At 39.7% G+C, this 20,465-nt stretch overlaps 1 protein-coding gene across 7 annotated transcripts in view; it reads right to left on the bottom strand.

Moving 5' to 3' along the window:
* Window positions 1–20,465, bottom strand: part of CACNA1F (calcium voltage-gated channel subunit alpha1 F) — a 61,157-nt gene that overhangs the window by 17,118 nt on the left and 23,574 nt on the right. For 5 of the 7 annotated variants that reach the window (XR_005557582.1, XM_039350653.1, XM_039350658.1 and 2 more), the window contains 15 exons: window positions 19,209–19,290; window positions 18,597–18,642; window positions 15,085–15,151; window positions 12,817–12,946; window positions 11,930–12,059; window positions 11,708–11,767; window positions 10,443–10,549; window positions 10,186–10,273; window positions 9,766–9,873; window positions 6,197–6,249; window positions 5,604–5,750; window positions 4,198–4,399; window positions 3,039–3,197; window positions 1,731–1,841; window positions 394–477 (listed from right to left, as the gene is read on the bottom strand). Coding sequence is in view for 6 of the 7 variants with exons in the window: in XM_039350653.1 (XP_039206587.1) it covers window positions 394–477; window positions 1,731–1,841; window positions 3,039–3,197; window positions 4,198–4,399; window positions 5,604–5,750; window positions 6,197–6,249; window positions 9,766–9,873; window positions 10,186–10,273; window positions 10,443–10,549; window positions 11,708–11,767; window positions 11,930–12,059; window positions 12,817–12,946; window positions 15,085–15,151; window positions 18,597–18,642; window positions 19,209–19,290 (1,574 nt within the window). In the remaining variant the exon portion in view is untranslated. The remainder of the gene's footprint in view (window positions 1–393; window positions 478–1,730; window positions 1,842–3,038; window positions 3,198–4,197; window positions 4,400–5,603; window positions 5,751–6,196; window positions 6,250–9,765; window positions 9,874–10,185; window positions 10,274–10,442; window positions 10,550–11,707; window positions 11,768–11,929; window positions 12,060–12,816; window positions 12,947–15,084; window positions 15,152–18,596; window positions 18,643–19,208; window positions 19,291–20,465) is intronic. The other 2 variants (XM_039350654.1, XM_039350655.1) reach the window with 2 other exon arrangements.

The raw sequence follows: 20,465 nt of genomic DNA, 5'->3' as shown, positions 1-20,465 counted from the left end.
TCCCCAGTGATATCTACCAATCCATCAGGTGAGAGAGAGAGAGAGAGAGAGAGAGAGAGAGAGAGAGAGAGAGAGAGAGAGAATGGCCCTCAAAACTTGGTTTTGCCATCAGGCCTGGGGATCCCATGGAAGTGTGGAGACTGTTAAATGGGCATTATAAGTTTAGACTATGTTCTTCCTTTTTTTGTTATAGTTTTTAAATTGTTTTTAATGGATAAATTATGTTGATTGTTTAGTTTAACTTTTTACTACGTTATCCAGAATCAAAATTCAATCAATCAATAAAATAAGCATACAGTGTGACATGTTGTGCCTCTTTCAACAGCTTTTCTGCAAATGAACTTCAATATTGTTCAGCTTCTATGGGACAGATCACACTGGGGGATCACTCACGTTGATTTCAGTAACAGCAATGTCTACTATACTCCCGACCACAATCAAAGCATCAAAGGTATTCCATGCATCAACAAAGTAGTGCTGCAAGAGAACAACAAAGAAAGCTCCAGAAAGAGTCAGTCAGAACTAATTTACATCCAGTGACCCACTCACATCTACTTTATCTAACCGAGCCAAAACAACATGGATCTGTCCTAATAAGAACGGTTGGTCCCATGTTTTCCTTTGGGCACAATTCAAGGTGGAGTTTGGGTTATATATTGAAGGCCAATCATAGGCAGAGCCTCTGCTTTCTTAAGATTTTTCAGTTGTGTAGTAATCCTACTTCAGATTATTATTCATGTCGCTGAGTAACCAGAAAGGGCACACAAATGAGGAAACACAACCCTCCCTTTCCAGAAGCTCTTTACCATCTTAACAAAATTCAAGCTTAGACAATTCAATTTTGTCCTTCGGGGCTCAAGATTGAGAGGTGAGGGAAGGCAGAGGCACAATATCTTATTCAGTACTATTAACCAACCTGAGTTGTTGGTATGGGTTGACCTAAAAATCAAAATGTATTAATCACACATTTTTTACCATCTAGTCTGCTTGAAAGTGTGATCTTAAAGTGTAGAAAGTGTGAGTTGTGAGAAGGCTCCTGGGCTGCAATATTAAATGCTTCAGAATTTAATGCAAAGATGTATGTCCATCTAAAACAGTGGTTCTCAACCTGTGGGTCGGGACCCCATTTGGGGTCGAACGACCATTTCAGGGGGGTCGCCAAACAAGGCTGTCCGCCATTTTTCCCCCTTTTCTTTGGCCACGCCCCTGGCACCCAGTGATGTATAAGTGGTTGGGGGTCACTACAACATGGGGAACTGTATTATGGGGTCACGGCATTAGAAAGGTTGAGAACCACTGATCTAGAAGGATATCCTGAATTCCCCTGGAGGATATGCACCAAATAAAGGTATTTTTACATCCAAAGTTTAAAAAATGGAGGGCTCTAGAGATTGACTCTAGAGAACCTGAAAGTTTGGCAAATGACCTCACCTCCCTTCTCACGTTACAGCAGTAACTGAGGATACCAGAAGGGATGTGAGAATTTTCTTGGACTGAACACTGCACCATCAAGAACAAGAAGGTCCTCCAAACTTGAAACAGGAGTTCCTCCCAGCAAACAAATTGTTATATATGATGCAGAAGATTGAAGTAAAAACTATTTTAAGTCTCTTAATGAAAGCTCCTTCAACACATAATAGTGATAACTTGGTGTTGTTCAAAGTGTTCTGGAGTTATGGGGAACAGAAATAAGAGTCCTCTATTTGTTTACTTTTGCAAAACTCCCAAACCTTGGGCTTGAAGGCAATAATCTTCAGAAACATTTCAACAGTGAAGAGGCCTGTGAACACCATATTGAGCAGATCCATCACGTAATTAAAAGGCTCCGATTGTTCATAGTGCTGAAAGAGACAAGGCATGAATAATACAGGAGAATTTTGCAAATCTTGATGATTCAAGTGGGATTTATTGAAAATCTCCTTATAATAAGAATGAATGCTGAACTCAAAATATCAACTTTCCTAGGTTCTTTCCTTCTTGTTCTGAAATCATGCACATGTAGGTTAATGCAGATAATCCCACCACCTTTTCTTTGTCAGCTCTTTTGCTGCTGTGCAGCTGAATTCCCAACTTCTGTGGCACCTCCAGCATCTCCACTTTCTTCATATGACCTGGAGTGAATTTTCCCAGAGTTTACCAATTCATTATATTCACCACTGAGACCCCAAATATTAAATATGGGGTTTTACATATTTATTTTAAAACTATGTTTCTCTATTCACCATATTGAAAGTAAGTTTTTCTAGTCATATCTTACTACATTAGTGTTGTGATTCCTCACTAGCCAGTGGATCCGGCAGCTGAGTCTGAGGAATTAGATTAGGAGGAGGGGCCTGGAGTGACATTATAGTCAGAGAAAGGCTCTGAGGAGCTCCAAGACTTACAGTCGGACGAGAAGCCTGGCCCTTCTACTCGCGCTCAGGCTGAGACACAGCTGGACCCCGAGTTGGACAGTGATGAAGAACAGCTGGGACAAATCCCTGATGAAATGAATGCGTAGGCAGGAGAAGCGAATGGGATGCCTCCAAAGACAAAGGAGAAGGCATTAGGAAGCCACGCCTTGGCTGAATTATAAAAGGGAAGGTGTGGGAGATGCTGGTTGCTGAAGGCAACCATTTGTGTTGAGGATCGAGTTTCTGTGGACTGTGTTTGTTTGCCTTGGACATTGACTTAGGTCTGTGAGAATAAAAGGGGTTGTTTTTTTCTTGCAGTTCCTGCCTGTTTCTTGGAAGAGGGGTTTCTCCTTGAGAGCATAACAAGGACTCATGTAGGCTGGGACAGAACAAGTAGTGATAGTATTTATGGCATTCATGACTGCATTTTCCTGCATGCGCTTGGATCCCTTTTTTATTCTAAAAAAAACCTTCACATATGAATTCATTCCAGTAAGCAAATGGGTTGACCTGCCTTGTTCATAGATTTTATAAGGGTGGGTTTGTAACCCACCTGTTTTCACCATTTCTAATTTCTAATCCCTTAAAGAGGAAATAGCTGGGCGGTGCCTTTTGATTTGTGGCACTACAAATGATGCTTCTCACCTGTACAGCCAAAGCAATCGTGTTCAGCAGGATCAGTACAAACATGATGTATTCAAAACAAGTGGAATTGACCATATACCAGAATTTGTACTGATATTTGTTCTTTGGGATATAGAGTCGTAAGGGTTGAGCCTTCAAGGCATATTCCACACATTGCCGCTATGGGAAAACGAAAAGAAAGCAATTCAGCTGAGCGGTTAAGACAGAACCTCCAACACCCCCACCCCCATCTTCTGCACATTTCTTCAGCAACACCTGAGCTGCTAGCTGAAACAGTATTCACAACATAGAGCAACATTTCCTAATTTTGTAAACCAAAGCCCCAACATGCATGAATAGTATATGTCATATTTCATGCGTGCTGGAATTTCTGATGCCATTTCCCCTCTGCATATCCATTGACAAAACTTTCCTGTTCTATATTCTGTCATGAGGTGTGTTAAGGCTGGATAGGTATTGTTTAGATTTGAATTATTACTAGGTGATCCAGTTATAAGCAATTCATGGGAAACACAGATAAAAGACTATGATCAGAACCTCGTACCAAAACGTTCTTGCAAAAATAATTACCTATTAGTTTAAAAAATCTCAAGACCCTAAACTTTAGTGTTTTTCCCCTTGTTCTTCCTTTTTTTTAAATAAAAGGAACCCAAAATAGCTCACATGATTGCCACTCTTTTCAGTTTGCTGTGGTTACAATGTATTCTCTCTCAATAAATAAATACAAATAATAAAACATACATGACTTTTCAAACTCCATCTCCTTTGCACTGATGTATATCAGTGTTTCCCAAACTTGACAATTTTAAGGCATGAGGACTTCAACTCCCAGCAACGCTGGCTGTGGAATTCTGGGAGTTGAAGTCCACATGCCTTAAAATTGTCAAGTTTGGGAAACACTGATGTATATTATTAGAATGCATTCTAAACTTGATGTATGATGGATTGTATTTATTAAGGAGTGTTCTTAGAACAAAAACGATTAATAAACAGAGGTAAAATAATACTTTAGAAATGAAAAGGGCTCTAGTTCTAACAGCATTCCTTTATGCAGTGTGAAAAACTGGGAGAGAATGATTTCATTCTTCTCAGTACAGAGGGCAAAACCGAGGGGGGAAAATAGTAATTCAAAATACAAGGTGGGGTATTGAAATGCTACCTGGTTCTTGTCCAGCTCACAGTTTTTGTATTCCTGCTCTCCTTGGGCCCGGAAAGTGATGATGACAAAGCCCACAAAGATATTCATCATGAAGAAGGCAATGATAATGATGTAAACAATGAAGAAGATGGAGATCTCAACCCGGTAATTGTATATTGGTCCTTGGTTTTCTGCATTGGCATCAATAGCTTTGTACAAGAGCCTGGCATAGGTAAGATGGTGGCAAAGAAAGGATAAGAGGGTGCATACCAAGAATTGAGAAAAAGAAATGTGTTTTTTTGAAGACCTTCAGTCAATGCCACAGTAAGAATACTCCTGAGGACTGGATACTGGGGATTCAGGGAAAACTATGGCCATTCTACCCTCCTTCTAATTCTTTGCGGAAGCATTTAGCAACTAATGTGGATACATCACTCCAGATTGGGGTCATGGCTTGTCAAAATTGCTAGAACCCAGAAGAAACCGTTATCTCTAGTTGTCATCTGAAGAATGGTCTGGGCAAAGCATGATGGCTGAGTTCTGCAGTCAATGAGAACATACTCAGACTTGAGCATTTTCTCTTTTCAGAAAAGATTCAAACCAAAAATTACAGAATTCAGGGTTATCTGCTGGTCTATGGCTAAATAAAGATTGATTGATTGAATTCAAGGTTCCAAATAAGTTCAGGATGTAAGATAGTGCTCAGAAATTCTATATTACATGTCCCCCATCTGACTCAGCATCTGCTCAAGAAACATAGGGAACCAGTGCAATTCCATCAAGTTCTGTTGAAGTCTCATTCTGCAACCTAATTTTCAGTCTGAACAATATCATGCATCTCTTACTGCTGTTTTCTTGCTGATGACCCACTTCCTCTGGATTTGGGTTCGCAGGAAAATAAATAAATACTTACATACATACCCACTCTGGGATAAGCAACATTATAAAAAGCACAGAAAAGAGTTATTTATAAAATAATAAAGACTGGATTTATAAAAAAAAATCAGTCAGGATTCAATTACATTCTTGAATCCTCTAGCACATTGTCCATCTCTATCTGCTTTTTGAAGCCTGGAATACCATCATGGGATCTGATGGGGCTCTTGGTTTAATCAAACACAGTATTTTTTATAACACTAGAAATGTGGGAGAATATTCAAAAGGCAAAGAGAGGAGGAAAGAGAGGAGAGGATCCTTTGGGAGGTTTTTGGTAATCATATATCTATCTCTGTTCCTGAAAACAGGATGAAAAAACATCAAGTACCCTTCATTTTGGGGCTAGCAGAACATATTCTCTTACTAAATGTCTGAGCTAAGCAAGATATATCTAAACAGCTGTTTAAAGCGAAAAACGTTAAGACATCTGGGAATGGCAAACATCAAAGACGTGTATACACTCTGAACACAACTGCTACAGAATAACTCACGCTGGCCATCCCTCAAAAGTGGAGACAGTGAAGAGGGCCATCATGCCTGATAGCACATTGTCGAAGTTGAAGTCACTGTTGAGCCACATCCGGTCACGCACCATTGGGTGAGCCACATCTCCATCTTTGTACACAATGAATGTGCCTCTGGATTTGGGAGGAAGGGAAGGAATGGAAAATGGACAGAAGAAGGAATGTGATAGTTTTCAATCAATTGGATATAGATTATTCTTATCTATTGAATCTGCATATGTACAGGTCAAACAAACAAATACAGCTAAAAGGAATCTGTAATTATTTGGCAATTAAGTCATGCTAATCCCAAATTCTAGCTTCCAACTCTGAACTCACTACAACTCCACCTGGGGACCAATCATTAATATAAGCATGAATATTGCTTTTGCCATTCTGCTTCTAGTAGTAAGCAGTAGCACTATTGGAAAGCTGGAATCAAGGGAACCTGGCAGGGACCAGGACAAGGATTGAGTGCATTATTTCTATCCAGTTATTTCAGTGCAAAGCTACAGCACTGATGCTTCAGGGAATTATTTATCAGTCTCTTGTACTCTTATTAGAGCAGATTTTATACTTACTTGCACTCAACTGGGGTATGCTTGGCCTCATCTGTGCAGCTATAGAATTTGCCCTGAAGATACAAGGATAAAAAAGGTAGACAATCACAGGAGAGGAAAGTATTTTTCTTGGAAAACTATCTTTCTAGTCTCTTGGAGCTTACTAAAATTCTGAGGAAATGCTTTATATATCAGCTCACATAGGAACAGCCTTTAAACAGTTCTGACTAAACTTCTTCATTTTTAGCAGTTGTGAGGTCCTTTCAACCTCTAGGTATTGAGGCCAGTGCCTCCCCATCCAGTCCATAGAATCCCTTATGTATTTTCATTTGTGCCACTATCATTATATATAACACCAACTCTTTAGAACAGTGGTTCTCAACCTGTGGGTCGGGACCCCATTTGGGGTCGAACGACCATTTCACGGGGGTCGCCAAACAACGCAGTCCGCCATTTTTTCCCCCTTTTCCTTAGCTGTGCTACTCCCTTTTATTCTATTGGCTTTTGAAAGCCAATAGAATAGACTCTCTTGAATAGAGTCTAATTCTATTGGCTTTCAAAAGCCAATAGGAATTGTCCAGGCTGTCTCTGCCCTGCTGAGCCCGCCAAAAGTCCCATTCTGCAAACGGTGCTGCACCAGTTGCGTAGTCCTCAACTTACGACCGGTTGAGTAGTCCTTGACTTACGACCGGTTGGGGGTCGCGGCATTAAAAAGGTTGAGAACCACTGCTTTAGACTGTATTATCATATTGTCTTTTGTAAATATTCCCAATAATGCTGTGAAACTTAGGGAGATGGGCGGTTAAGAAGGATGAAATATAAGTAATTTATTTTAGTATCCTGATTTATAGTCAATCAATCTGCCTGCCTGCCTACCTACCTACCACTAGGATCCCAAGATCCTAGCAATTTTCAACAGTAAAAAGCCACCATGAAACAATAGAGGTAAAAATATGTTTAATAAGGATCAAATCAGTTATGGATATAATTTCAATCATCAGGCAAAATCACCAGTAGAAGGCAACTTCCACTTGCAAAGGACCTGCACAATACCTCTAACTTGGCAGCTTTTAAAAATATACTAAGAGTATCACTACTATAATCTTCACTAAGAGACTTTTTCCCTAGGTTGGTTACCATAACCGGGAAACATTATCCCTGGGTCACACCAATATCACTTCATGTGGGAACCTGAAAAATTCCCATCCAGGTCAAATATACTAAATTGGTTGTTTCTGCCCGGAGAAAGAAGTTATGCTTTGCATTGTACCCAGAAGCCTACTGGCAGACAGGCCTTGCAGCATTCAACATACAGGTGCAATTCTGCCATAATACGAGGATAATTTGAAAATAAACCTCCATTTGGTTATCTATGTCAGACACTCACAGATACAGAACTTGTATTATACACATTAGAAAACTACATTACATTATTTTGTGACATAATCGCCATTCAAACTGAGGCACTTGTCATAATGTCTTACAAGGTTTGATATTCCTTCTACAAAAAAATATCCTGCCTGGGAATGAAGCCACCCTGTAACAGCATGGTGAAGCGCATTGTCATTGTCAAAGCGGTGCGACGCAAGCCACTGTTTCATGTGCCTGAAGAGGTGGTAGTCGCTCGGTGCCAAATCTAGACTATGGGGGAGGGGGATGATCAAAAACATCCCAAGAGAACTGCTTCAAAAGTTCTTGGGTGAGTCTAGCAGTATGCGGGTGAGCATTATTGTGAACCAACACCACACTGCAAGTCAACATGCCCCGACGCTTCTTCTGAATGGCTCATTTGAGTTTGTCTCATCGTGCATGTCAGTTCGTCCATCTTTAAACATGCTACACCACTGACGTACGACACCTTCACTCATCACAATTACACAGTTCACGATGAATCGCAGCTGCCAAAAGTTTTTTCACACACAGGAATTGTATTACTGCATGCACTTCACATTTGATGGTGTTTTCTATGGCAGGGTTCATTTTCAATTGATTAGTGGATGAGTCAACTGCAACACAACCGTCTCCTTCCCCTCCTCACTGCCAACTGAACTACTGCGCATGGCGCCATAGGACAGGCGTTGCTATCCCCACCTATTTCTTGCACATGCTCAAACGGAGGTTTATTTCCGAATTGTCCTCATAGCTCTCAACCTTCAACATGGGTGCTACTGCATTCTGAACTAGCTGCAGCTTCTGAGTAATCTTTCAAGATAGCCCCCTGTAATGCACTTTATAACAGTGTCCATGAATGAAGAGGAGGCATGAATTACTGTTGCCCGATCTCCTGTTCCAGAGCCACGAATGATTCATCAGGTAAAGCTGGGCTAAGGCACACCTGGCCACAGCTCTTACCTGGCCACCAGGCAGCAGCTATGAGTTTAGGAAAATACTCAGCTCATGAATTTGTTCCTTTTTATTTCATCTACAGCAGCTATTGCAGAAGACATAGCCAGATGGTCTCATTTTGTTTTGATTGAAGCTCTGCTGGCTTCATTTCATCAAAATCTCCAGCATTGAGTCAGGATCTTAACATTTCCTATTTAATTTGGGATGGCAATGTATAACTGGATATCACCAGCTTAATGAGACTCATAATGAACCAATGGATATACACTCTCCGTGGCCTTATAAAAATTGATCAAAGGCCGCTAGAAAGGTATGTGCAACTGCAAAGGGGAAGAAAAAAGGTTTGTCCTAAGATTCTTGCTGCTGTCATAGGACTGCTGCTGGAAATTGGCAGGTCTGTGTGAGAAGGGTTTCTTTCTCTCCATTAAATTTAGACACACAAAGTTGTGCTGTATCTATCATCCTGCTGTGTCCATATCTCACTCATTGTCACTGAGCTGTTGTTGGTAGGGGCAAGAAAATAACATGCATGAGCTAAGCATAAGAATGCTGAGTTAAGAAGAGAAGTCACCTGTCAAGCAATAAGACTAATAACTCTTTCTACGTTTTATTTTTTATTTATCTCTATACTTCTCTATCTAGTTGATTCCTTCCTCTTTCTTATTTTCCATTCTTTCTCTTCTGTCCTCCTCACCTCAACTGGGCCTAGCATTTTGCTAATCTCTGCTCAAGCCAGATCCCAAACTTCCATATAGAATATGGAATGTGGGAGTGAAAGGACCCTTGTGGTCATTCAATCTATCTCTTAGTGCAGAAATCCAAATTAAATATCACTGACATGGCTGTTCAGCCTTCAGAGGCAGAGACCATTTAAGAGTTCTTAAATAGTCTCTGCCTTAAAGAGTTATGAGAAACGTGTTACAAAAACTGTTTAAGTTTCCCCTAGCTATGATGTTCATTATTGTATTTCCTTTAATTTCACTTGAGTGTTAGGTTTTTCTTTGTGACATCTGCAACTGTAGATAAATCGAGAAGGTGTTTTTTACCATCAGGCACAGGATTTGTTGCTAAGGTGATGTGTCTGGAAAAGTGTTTACGCAAAACCTGAAGAAGCCCACCCACGCATGCTCCATGAGTTTGGTCATCACTCAATAGATTCTTGATCGTTCCAAGAACACATATCTATCTTCCATGCTCACTTCACCTTAGCCCCCCATTGAAATGTTAAATACTGTATGTCTTACCTTGAACAACTGAACACCAATGCAAGCAAACATGAACTGCAGCAAGGTGGTGACAATCATGATATTTCCAATGGTGCGGATTGCTACAAATACACATTGTACCACGTGCTGTTTGGGAAAGGAGGCACACGGGGAGAGGAAGAGATAGTTGAAAATACACTTTTCAGCCCTTATGACGTCATATGAAAAACCAAGAGAGGGAGTGGCAAAGAGAGAGAGCCCACCACTCCACAGCTTACATACACCCATATGTGAAGAAATGGATGGATCCAGTCCTGCATTTTAGGGCAGCTTTCCCCAGCCCAGTGCCTCCTAGCTGCATTGGGCCACATTTCCAATTTTGCATGGCCATATCTAAAAAGCATCCAGATTGGGAACATCGCTCAAGAACCAGCATCTATTCTTCAGATAAGTCCTCACCTTCAACCCCTTGGCTCGGTTGATGGCTCGGAGAGGACGTAGTACCCTCAGTACCCGCAAGATCTTCACCACAGAGATGGCACTGGAGCTGAGACAGAAAGAGGGAGGCAGGTGTAAGAGCCAACAGGCCCATGCCCAGTCATTTGGGCCCACTTTTCAGATGGGATGTCCAGAGCTTAACGCTGCTCTTTCTAAATCTGTTTGGTTCTTTGTCGGGGAGCATACTTATCCTTTGCATATTCTGCTTTCCAACTTACTGGATGCCAAAAGAGATGAGTGAGACACTGACAACAAGCAGATCCAGGAGGTTAAACCAGTTCCGGCAGAATGAGCCCTTGTGCAGGAAGGCACCATATGCAGTCATCTGCAGATAGAGATGTCAAAGCAGCTGTGTGTCTCTCCCTTCCTCTCATAGGTGTTGTGAGAATGAAGGAACTTGGAAGTTAATGCCTGGTAATTTTGCTGTAAGTGACTCTGCTTCACAAATCAAGTCAGCTATATGCAAGAGGCTACTGACAGTACAGATCTCTCCCCTCCCTCAAGGTTCCATAAAGGTATTTCCATTAGTTCCACAGACTATACCGGCTGGTATCTTTTTATGTCCCTGAACAGATGGTATATGCCAACACTGTATTGGAACAGACCTACATCACACCCATATATAGAGAACACAGAAATAGGTGCAATCTCATGGATACTGCAGTTATATATTTTTTAAGAAAACAGTTATATTTTTGCAATTATGTTTTAAAGAAGACAAATGACTTCTGATTAGGCTTATAAAGATATGCTTTACAAAAGTATGAGCAATGAACTCTCAGAACTAGAGGAATGGCTTAATAGGATTTCCTGAATCGGATAGACTTCCATGCCTTGTACAGACCCTAGCTCTTTCCATGGAAAACAAACACAGAGCAAGATTAAAAAATATATGTAGATAAATACAGAGGCTTAAGACAATGTTTTCGTCTACGAATAGACTAAATAAAGATTTAATCCCTTGTGATATTTCTGCCCACTTCTCATGACACACCATACGCATTCTGCGCTAGAGGTAAACTGACTTCAGTACTGAGGTATCCATTACAATTATAAACAAGAGGGCATTCTCAAGTTCTCAAATGGTGCAGCTCAGACTTAAGAAGGCAAAGATGTTGAGATAGTCTTCTAAGACCAGAATTATTTATAAACACATGCTAAATAGCAATAGAAATAATCATTTGGATACTTAGTAAGAAACGGAGAGTTCTCATGCCTTGACATTTATTTTTGGAAGTTCTGGATCTCTATCCCAATTGCATTTACATTTTTGCAGTTTTACAGTTTCTAGCAGTTCATTCTGCAATTTTCTTTAGCCCACTCATCTGCTTCCTACCTATAGTTTTAGCATCCACAAGGCTACATGAGTGATATATTGGCTTCTAGGATGCATGTTTCATTTCTGAGTTGACAGGCTGGTCCTCTCACAAGGCACTCCCCCTTTCTTTCCTCCCCTTGCCCTTACTCTACTTAGTCTCAGTACCTTGAGCAAGATCTCAACAGTGAAGATAGAAGTGAAGGCATAGTCAAAGTAGCCCAAAATCTGAGTAATGGGAGAAAAAAAAGGAAAGAAAAAAAAAGCTGAAATATAAAAGCCAAAGAGCAGAGTGGGAAAGAGAGATAAGTGTGTGGATGAAGGGAGAGAAGGCCTTTTTGGCCTCCACCTCCTTTCTTCCATTCTTTGACAACATGGGTCACAGCTTACATTGTTGCGGAAGGAGTGTGTTCGGATGGGGTCTTCAGCTGCCAAAGAGATGCTGCTAAGAATGATGAAGACAAGGATGAGGTTGGTGAAGATGTGATGGTGGATCAGCTTGTGGCACCCAACACGAAGGCTAGCGGAAGAAGGGAAGGCCGTGAGCTAATAACCTAAGGCAGAACTGATCTGAAGTCCAAATTCCAAAAATCAGGAGGTGATGCCCTGGAGCTAAAAGAAATCCTGACAGAACACACATGCAATTTATTCAGATAAGGGCAGAATAGGCATGGTAAATTTGGAGAAAAACCCGTGACCACAGAAGCAGCCCTAACAAATAGCAAAGCCATTGAAGGGATATACATTAAAATACACTGGTGATATTGCAATCTTCTGAAATAATCAAATGCCGGGAAATGTGAAGCTAGATCAGAAGCAAAGGACTCGGTGCCTTTTCTTGCCCTAACAGGGAAGCTATTGAAGTAAACTGGGCTGTGCAGCAAGATCACATGGGAAACCACAAAAGAAGGGAACTGCAGTTCATCAGCCCAGTTAGACTTGAAGCCAGTAAGGGTCTGGCTGACTTTTATCAATGATGCTCCAGACTGGTTCCTCAGTCTGAGCAACTGGTCACTAGAAAAGACATCCAAGCCCTTCCTCCAATCTACCTGCTGTTGACTTCTTTCTGCCCCCAAATACAGTAGTGGGATTTTGACTAGATAAATATTATGTTCCCTTTTCTGAATCTTCTAACTGACAAATTGTAGCCCTAATCCCATGGACTCTGACATTAGAAGAGGGGAAATCTGGACCTCATTCTACAATTCTTATAGGCTGAAGCCATATTCCCATAGAGCCAGAAGATAATCCCCCTATTTCCCCCTTTGTATACTCACGGGTTTGTCTTGCTAAGGCAAAAAAAGGCACTTCCATCAGGAATTGGTACAACTTTCTCCTTGGGAGTGTCTTCCAGTTTTTCTAGGTGGGACTCTGCCAAGCTCTGCTGATCTTCTGCCTCTTCCTCTCCTAAGGCAAAGGAGACTTCAGTTTTGGATAACTAATTACATAATGATAGACATGTGCAGAGTGCATTAGAGTAGCATAAATAAATTTCTGTCCCAAAAGAGCTTATATTTTGAAGTACAACACTGGAGGAAGCAGTAATTAAAAGGGTGGAAGTAGTCAGGTGGGGATGGGTGGGAATATTTCTTTGGTTTGGTTAGGCTAAACATCTGAACAAGGAAGCGATCCAAGGAGTTATGCAAAGAATTAATGCAAAATATGAGATCGGAAAGCAGAGAGAGACTCACGTTAAAATTCTTGAAAAGCAGCCCTGATCATAACAGGGAGCAAGAAAGGACAGAGTCCTTGAAATGTACAGAAATCTTTGGATATATCATGACTAATACTCAAGTTAAAATCAGCTTAAGACTATCTCCCAAAATAGTTGCAGCCTTGAGTTAAGCAGATGACAGTCGCTAGACAGGAATCTTAGCTTATTTATCTATATATTTGTAAAGTTGCTGGCCCTTCCATAAAGCCTATTTTCCAAGGCAGGCATTGGACTTAAAATGAATTATGTAAGAGGCAATAAAGATGAGAGTCCAAAATAGAGTTCTCTTTATGCTTTTCATAAAGTACAGCAAAGGGATAGAAACAAGCCAGATAATAAGTTAACTGTGTGAGCTGTCCAAGGTTCTGCAACCTTATCTGTGACCTGTTTTTATTCTCCTGCCATCTAGTCTCCTTCCTGGAATTAACAGAACAGGTGAAACTAATGGAGCCTCAACAAGTGAAAGCAGGAGAGATCTATCAACAGAGGATGGTGGAGCGTTGTAGCAAAACTACATAGGTATGAAAAGTTTGTTCCCAATCAGAAATGGATGGAAAGCTAGTTTGATATAATTTCTCCATGTTCCAAGTCTGGCATCCAAGTCTGTTATCCAACTGAAAGTGTGGTCACTGTTTAAAAGGCATTATTTTCTCCTGAAATGGTCAATGGCCAAAGAAACAAAAGTTATCACCAACAAAAACATCAACTATTCATATTTACTAAGGCCAGCTGTTCTCTTCCAGTTTTTACTTATCCTAAATAAAAGACTACTTTAACTTTGCCTCTAAAGAGGTTTTCCAAAACATAGTTAATGGGCCCACACACCCTCAGATCTCTGCTAGATTTCTAGTAGCAAATTTGCACACTTAGAGAAAAGAAATATACATTTTTATTCTTGTTTAGTGTAAATGCAGAAAAAAAGCACAGACAAGGGCACTAAAGCATGAGCCTGTCAGGCAGTGACCCTTAGTGGAAGAAAAGAGGTGCTACAGGAAGCATTCTCCATCTGTGAAGTTTTGTAAAGGATGCAGATGTATTATAACTGTGTCATCTGAAACAAAATTACATTGTTCAAGGTTGGAGCAATTATGAGTATCTGCCCATGCCTCCTAATTTCCATGTTTCTCCAAATCCTTATTACTCTAGGATGCTATTGGTATATATAAAACTTAGCCAAGTAACAGCAAAAAGGGAGATCTGTGAATTTCAATTCATAATCAACTTATATCATTTCTCTTCCTTTTTCCTTGCAGATCGTCGCTGTTTCACTTGTGAGGATTAAATAGCCCAGAGAAACTGAAAAACGGTGGGTGTCACTGTCTGTTTGACAGTTGTTTTATGTGGAAAAAGCACACACACACAAAAATTACTAATCAGGCCAGTTGTAAGTTTTATATTCAGTTTCAATCCTGGCTAAAGGTTTTTTCAAGTTCCCTCTGTGGGAAACCTAAATAGTTCTTTGTTTCAGTATAGTAGAAAACGGCAGCACCAGTGTTATATCAACCATTGAAGCAATTTGGCTGAAGTCTAATTGCAAAAGCCCATTGCAAAAGGTCAGTTTGGGTCTCTGTTAAGAGCTATCTGTTCTTCCCTTGAATTATTTTGCTCGGGAGCGAGAAAATAAGATTTCAGAAAGAAAGAGGACAGAATGAGAGTGAGTATCTCCAGGGCCTTCAGTCATGACCCTTTCCACTTCTTTCTTAAACCTGCCTACCACATGGCTCCTAATAGATTATCAATAAGAGAATGCAATGCTTACCCCCAAAATCCCCACCCTTGTATAGGGGCCATAGTCTTTATGACTCTCACAGTACTAGAATCTCTTTCTCACCTGCTCGTTCATTGCCTTCTTCTACAGCCTCCTCCTCCTCTTCCTCCTCTTCCTCACCACCTTCTAGCTGTAAAGAAAGAAATCAGGGAGGTCCAGTGTGGACAGCTATTTTACTGAAAGGGAGACTCATCCCCAAAGTTTCCCAACTATTTCCTATAGTGTTCAAGGAAGGGCATAAGAGACAACCTGAGCAGAAAAAGGTGTGCAAACATGGAAGGACACAACAAACAATAAAAAATGAGCATGCTTTTCTCCTACAAAGTCTTTCCCTTGCTGCCAGATATTCTTTACATGCTTCTTTTTCATATATATGCTGTGCTTGCATCTAAATCAGGAGATGGGAATATACATTGTAGGTGAAATGAGGCATTTGTGTGAGGGGAGGCTGAAAAAAAGAGACTGAGGCAGTAGAATGCAATGAGCTAAAGGCAAGGCCTTAGTTCCCTAAGTTCTTACTTGAAAATTAGTTGTTTTCTAACTTACTCTATCTGGATAGCATAATATCAAAGAAGACTGAAGTATGCCCTATCGTGCAATAAAATGGTTGGGTTGAATTTGGTTAAAGGTGGAAATTTTGCCAAAAACAAGGCTGATTATAGATTGTGAAAGGCTACTGCTAAAGTTGAAGATGAAATCACCATACTATATACCGTGTTTCCCCAAAAATAAGACCAGGTCTTCCTTTTTTTTTTGCCTCCAAAAGAGACACCAGGTCTTATTTTCAGGGGGTGTCTTTTATACTCACCTCCAGCACTGACAGCCCGCCCAGCCAGTCTACTTCTTCTAACCAAAGGAGCAGCTTCATTCTGTAGCTGCATTCTGGCCTGCATTTTGCAGTCAGGCCTTTCCAGAAGGCCTATGACTATGGATTCAATCCATAGCTCGGTTCTTGGTTACAGAGGTCTTGCAGAACCGAGCTACGGATTGAATTCATAGCTCAGTGCTCAGCTGCAGTGGCCTTCCGGAAAGGCCTGTGACTGATGCCGCAGAAGTGGGCCGGTGAGGAGAGTCCTGGCTGCCAGGTAAGTGGGTTCAGAGCGCGAGGGGCAGATCCACTCCCCCATCCCCACCTTAGCTTTATTTTTAGGTATGTGCCTCACTCCCAAACTGGGGCTTATTTAATATAAGTCCACTCCCCAAAATCAAGCTAGGGCTTATTTTCGGGGTAGGCCTTGCTTTCGGGGAAATATGGTAGACTAACAATGCAGAAATGGCAAAATTGACCTGTTTGGTCACAGACAACAAGTGCTTTTATAAAAGATGGAACTTCTTATAGACCTTTTGCTGAAAATAGAAACAATGAATGATTCATTTACAGATTTGCTATTCAGTCAAAGAGTTGGATATGGAAAGAGGAAGGACAGATAAAGAACTTGTCTGCGACTGCTGTAAAGAAGATTAGAATTTGCTTCTTTATGGACTTCTGGTCAGAATATGGTGAACTGAAGACTTCCTTGAAAATACGGGGACTACATTACAGCTGAAATCCACAGCTGAATGCAGAATCCAGACCAATGAAATGTATTTGGAGAAAAGAAAGATTGTGAGATAGCCTGCATCCAATTTGGACAGCTGCTTCTTATGAGTAAACTATAGTTGAGCTGCTGGGAATCAAGGGATTACATCTAAGCTCATAATCGTAATTAAGGACTCAAGTTTGGCTGATTCACATTTTTAATCACGTTAGAATTAACTTTTTATTGCTTTTTAATTTTGAGAGCCTCTGGAACTGCATGTTTTATTGACTTCACTGGGCGACTTTCCTTCAGTCCATTACTAAAGAGGTTTTAAGTACATATTTAATTATTTACTTTTTTTCTTTTTCTGAATTAACAGCAAAAGGGTGATTAGAGTGAGAGTGTTGATTTAAGAAAGTTACAAGCAGACTAAGAATTTAAATGGATTTAATAAAATGTGGAAATTGGTTATAAGAATCCTTCTCATGATAAACTATTCATGTCTTTTCATTCAGAAGAAAAATATGATGAGATTTTGAAGATTGGACACTAGAAGGCACCAGAAGGAAATAAAGCATGGGCACATTGAGATATATTTGTGAACAATGGACTCAAAAATTAGTTTTAACAAACTCTGCTATTATTGATATACTAGATCAGACTATGGAAGGGGAACAGGTTTTACTGGCAAGACTGAAATTAATTTAAATATGGACTTAAAAATAACAACTATAAGAAGGATATGGAAAAAGTGAAATATCGAATCTAGAAATGAAACTAGCTGATGTTCTCATAACTAAAAAGGGTGTACAAATAGTAGACCTGAATAATGACCTGGATAACCTCTTTTATATTGGATTTACAAAAGACTTTTTAAAGACCAGAAGAATGTTTTGAATAACCTTTTTATATTGGATTTAAGAAAGGGATTTGCTAAGGTTATCAGTGATTGTGTTAGAAGAGACAAATACAAATTAAAAAGAAACCAAATGTTTGGATCAAATCTGAAGGGGCTAAAGATTAAGATTGTTGGGAGCAAGAAGAAATATAAAGTTGGTTTATTTGACTAAGGTTAAAATATATAGGTTGCTACTTCAGAAAACTTTTAATAGATTTTCTTTGACCAGGTTTAGAGGATGATGTTCTAAGACTTTGTTTATAGATTCAAGTTTTATGTGAGAGAGTTCATTTGCTGTATTTTAAATTTATCTGATTAAAGTTATAATAGTTACAGCATATTGCTATCTCTGGTAATTTTTCCTGACTAGATTTGAAAGATGACATTTGGAGGATTTGTTTAATAATATAAATGAGATATAAATGTAAAAGAAAGGAATTCAAGTGCGTTTATTAGATCAGGTTTATAACAGGTTGTTATTTCTGGCAACACTTAATAGATTTTTGCTAATTAGAAGGGATGGTGAGGTTTTAAAGATGTGTTTATATAATATGGTTTATATTAGCCTTATCTGTACATGTATTTTTCAATAAAATTATTTTTAAAAAAAGGAAGTTGCTACTTTATATATATTTTCTGTACTTGGACTGGCTTTTCCAATTCTTTTATCTTTCATTTCATGTTATTCTTATTTTCACTCTATATAATTTCAAGTGTATTTTTTTACTTATGTGACAATGATAGATAGCTAGATAACTAGATATTGTTTTGTTTGGATTAAAAATGAGCTGGAGAGGAAAAAGATGGGGTGAATTCTCCTTGTGTTTGCAGTATAAAAATCTTGTGCCATTTGTTGGAAGTAGGAATATATATAATCATGGAATTCCCTCCACTTGGAAACTAACAAAAACTGAGAAGGTATCTGTTGCGATGCTGCCTTTTCCAGCTAGATGTACTTGACACCTTGCCTAACATAAAATGTGTTAGACTCTTGTCTTATAATTTCTAGGTTGCCTGGAGTCCAAAACCTCTGGAGGGAATCACATTGGGAAGGAGAACATTAAAATGTGAAACACTTCACTTACTGATATCTATTAGCTACCTGGGGAACTTGGATCAGAACCTAAGCTTATGCATTCAGTGTGTTTGGACCTCACCTTCTCCTTTTTATCTTTGTTCTGTTCTCCCTCTCCTGGTGTCTGTCTGCATTACAACAAGAAAGGCAGTGGTGGGAAGAAGGTTAAGAGGACAAAAAGGAAAGGAAGACATTAGACTTTATCTTGCATTTGCCATCTGAGCTTCTCTATATTCTTCTATATTCAATCCCCATTTAATGAAACCTTCTTGTATTTATTGCCTTCTTAAATGGGAGTACTGTACATTCCAAACTTTTACTTAAAGAATCCTACTGCAGTATAAATACCCTTATATGATGGTTTATTGCAGGGATCCCTAACTCCTGGGCCGTGGCCCACTACTGGCCCACAGTCTATTTGGAATCCGGCCATGTGAGTGACGGGCCAATGTGCATGCGCACAGCTAAACTTGCGTAAGAAGTGGGCTAGTGTGCATGCACACCACTCGTGCAGGTCGAGCTGTGTGCAGGCCCAGTTCCCCTCTCCCCCCCCCCACAGCCAGGCCACCAAGTCGCAAAGATTGGGGACTGCTGGTTTATAGCAGCAAAACAATTGTTAACAAAGCTACAAATCAAACAGCTATTCTCTAATTGAATTTCTTTCCCATCCTGCCCTCACTTAGGCTATGCTCACTTCTCTTCCTTGGAGGAATTCATATTGTCTCCATCAGCAAGATTGTCCACTGCAATAGCCAGGAAGACATTAAGTAAGATATCTGAGGTGAGAAGTTTAGAGAAAATAATCTGATATAAGAGAAAACAGTCCTAATTCAATTTGAAGTAACTTGAAGAATAGTTTTGTAAACGCAAGTAAAACTCTAAAGGTTAGTCACCTGAGTTTTACTTGATTGATTAATAATATGCATGCATTTTGTATTGGTGCAAATACAATCTTGAAACACAAAGCACACTTACTTCATTTTTAAATAAAGAGGGCATTCATTAGAAGAGGTATCTCTTCCTGTGCACATGGGGAAAGGAAGAGGCCTTTTTAAAGATTTTCTACATACATTTATTTTATTTATTATTTTATTTATTTATCAAATTTATATGGCTGCCCATCACACGAGATGACTCTGGGAAGCATACAACAATCAAGTAAAGCAACAAACATATAAAACAATCATAAAAACAAAAAACAATCATTATTAAAAATTAAAACATTATTAAAAATTAAAATACACAAACCACAAGGCACAGAGTGAATATATCAACCACAATACTAGTGCCACTGTAGAATGCATTGGTTCTCTTGAGAGACTTCTGGAACAATAACAAGGGAGGGAGCTAACCTGACTTCAGGGCAGAGAATGTTGCATATGGCAGGCAGATGTGAGTATTTAGTATAAAACTATTCTGCTAGGTTAATCTAAACACCTTTTTGGACAATCAAAAGACTATCAACTGATTTGCAATGACAGCATGTCTATATATTGATTCATTCATTTGTTCATTCATTTATTCCTAATCTATCCCACAGATGAAGTTCTATGGGTAGATTACAAAATTAATCTATCCATAGATTAATTTGGGTACTAAAGAAAGAGTTCAAATCTATATTTAAGACCCAATTCGTGGAATCCAAGAAAAAATGGAAGAAAGTGTTGACACCAATGCAATTTTATCCTTCTATAACAGTGGTTCTCAACCTTTCTAATGTCGCGACCCCATAATACAGTTCCCCATGTTGTGGTGACCCCCAACCACTTATACATCACCAGGTGCCAGGAGCGTGGCCAAAGAAAAGGGGGGAAAAATGGCGGACAGCCTTGTTTGGCGACCCCCGTGAAATGGTCGTTCGACCCCAAATGGGGTCCTGACCCACAGGTTGAGAACCACTGTTCTATAATCACAAGAGATCCAAGATATGGTTATCTGTTATTTTTCTGAC

The sequence above is a fragment of the Crotalus tigris genome, unplaced genomic scaffold (assembly GCF_016545835.1).
Source record: "Crotalus tigris isolate CLP2741 ecotype Arizona unplaced genomic scaffold, ASM1654583v1 scf7180000018343.506757, whole genome shotgun sequence".
NCBI lineage: Eukaryota > Metazoa > Chordata > Lepidosauria > Squamata > Viperidae > Crotalus > Crotalus tigris.
This window is presented reverse-complemented; position numbering and strand designations above follow the sequence as displayed.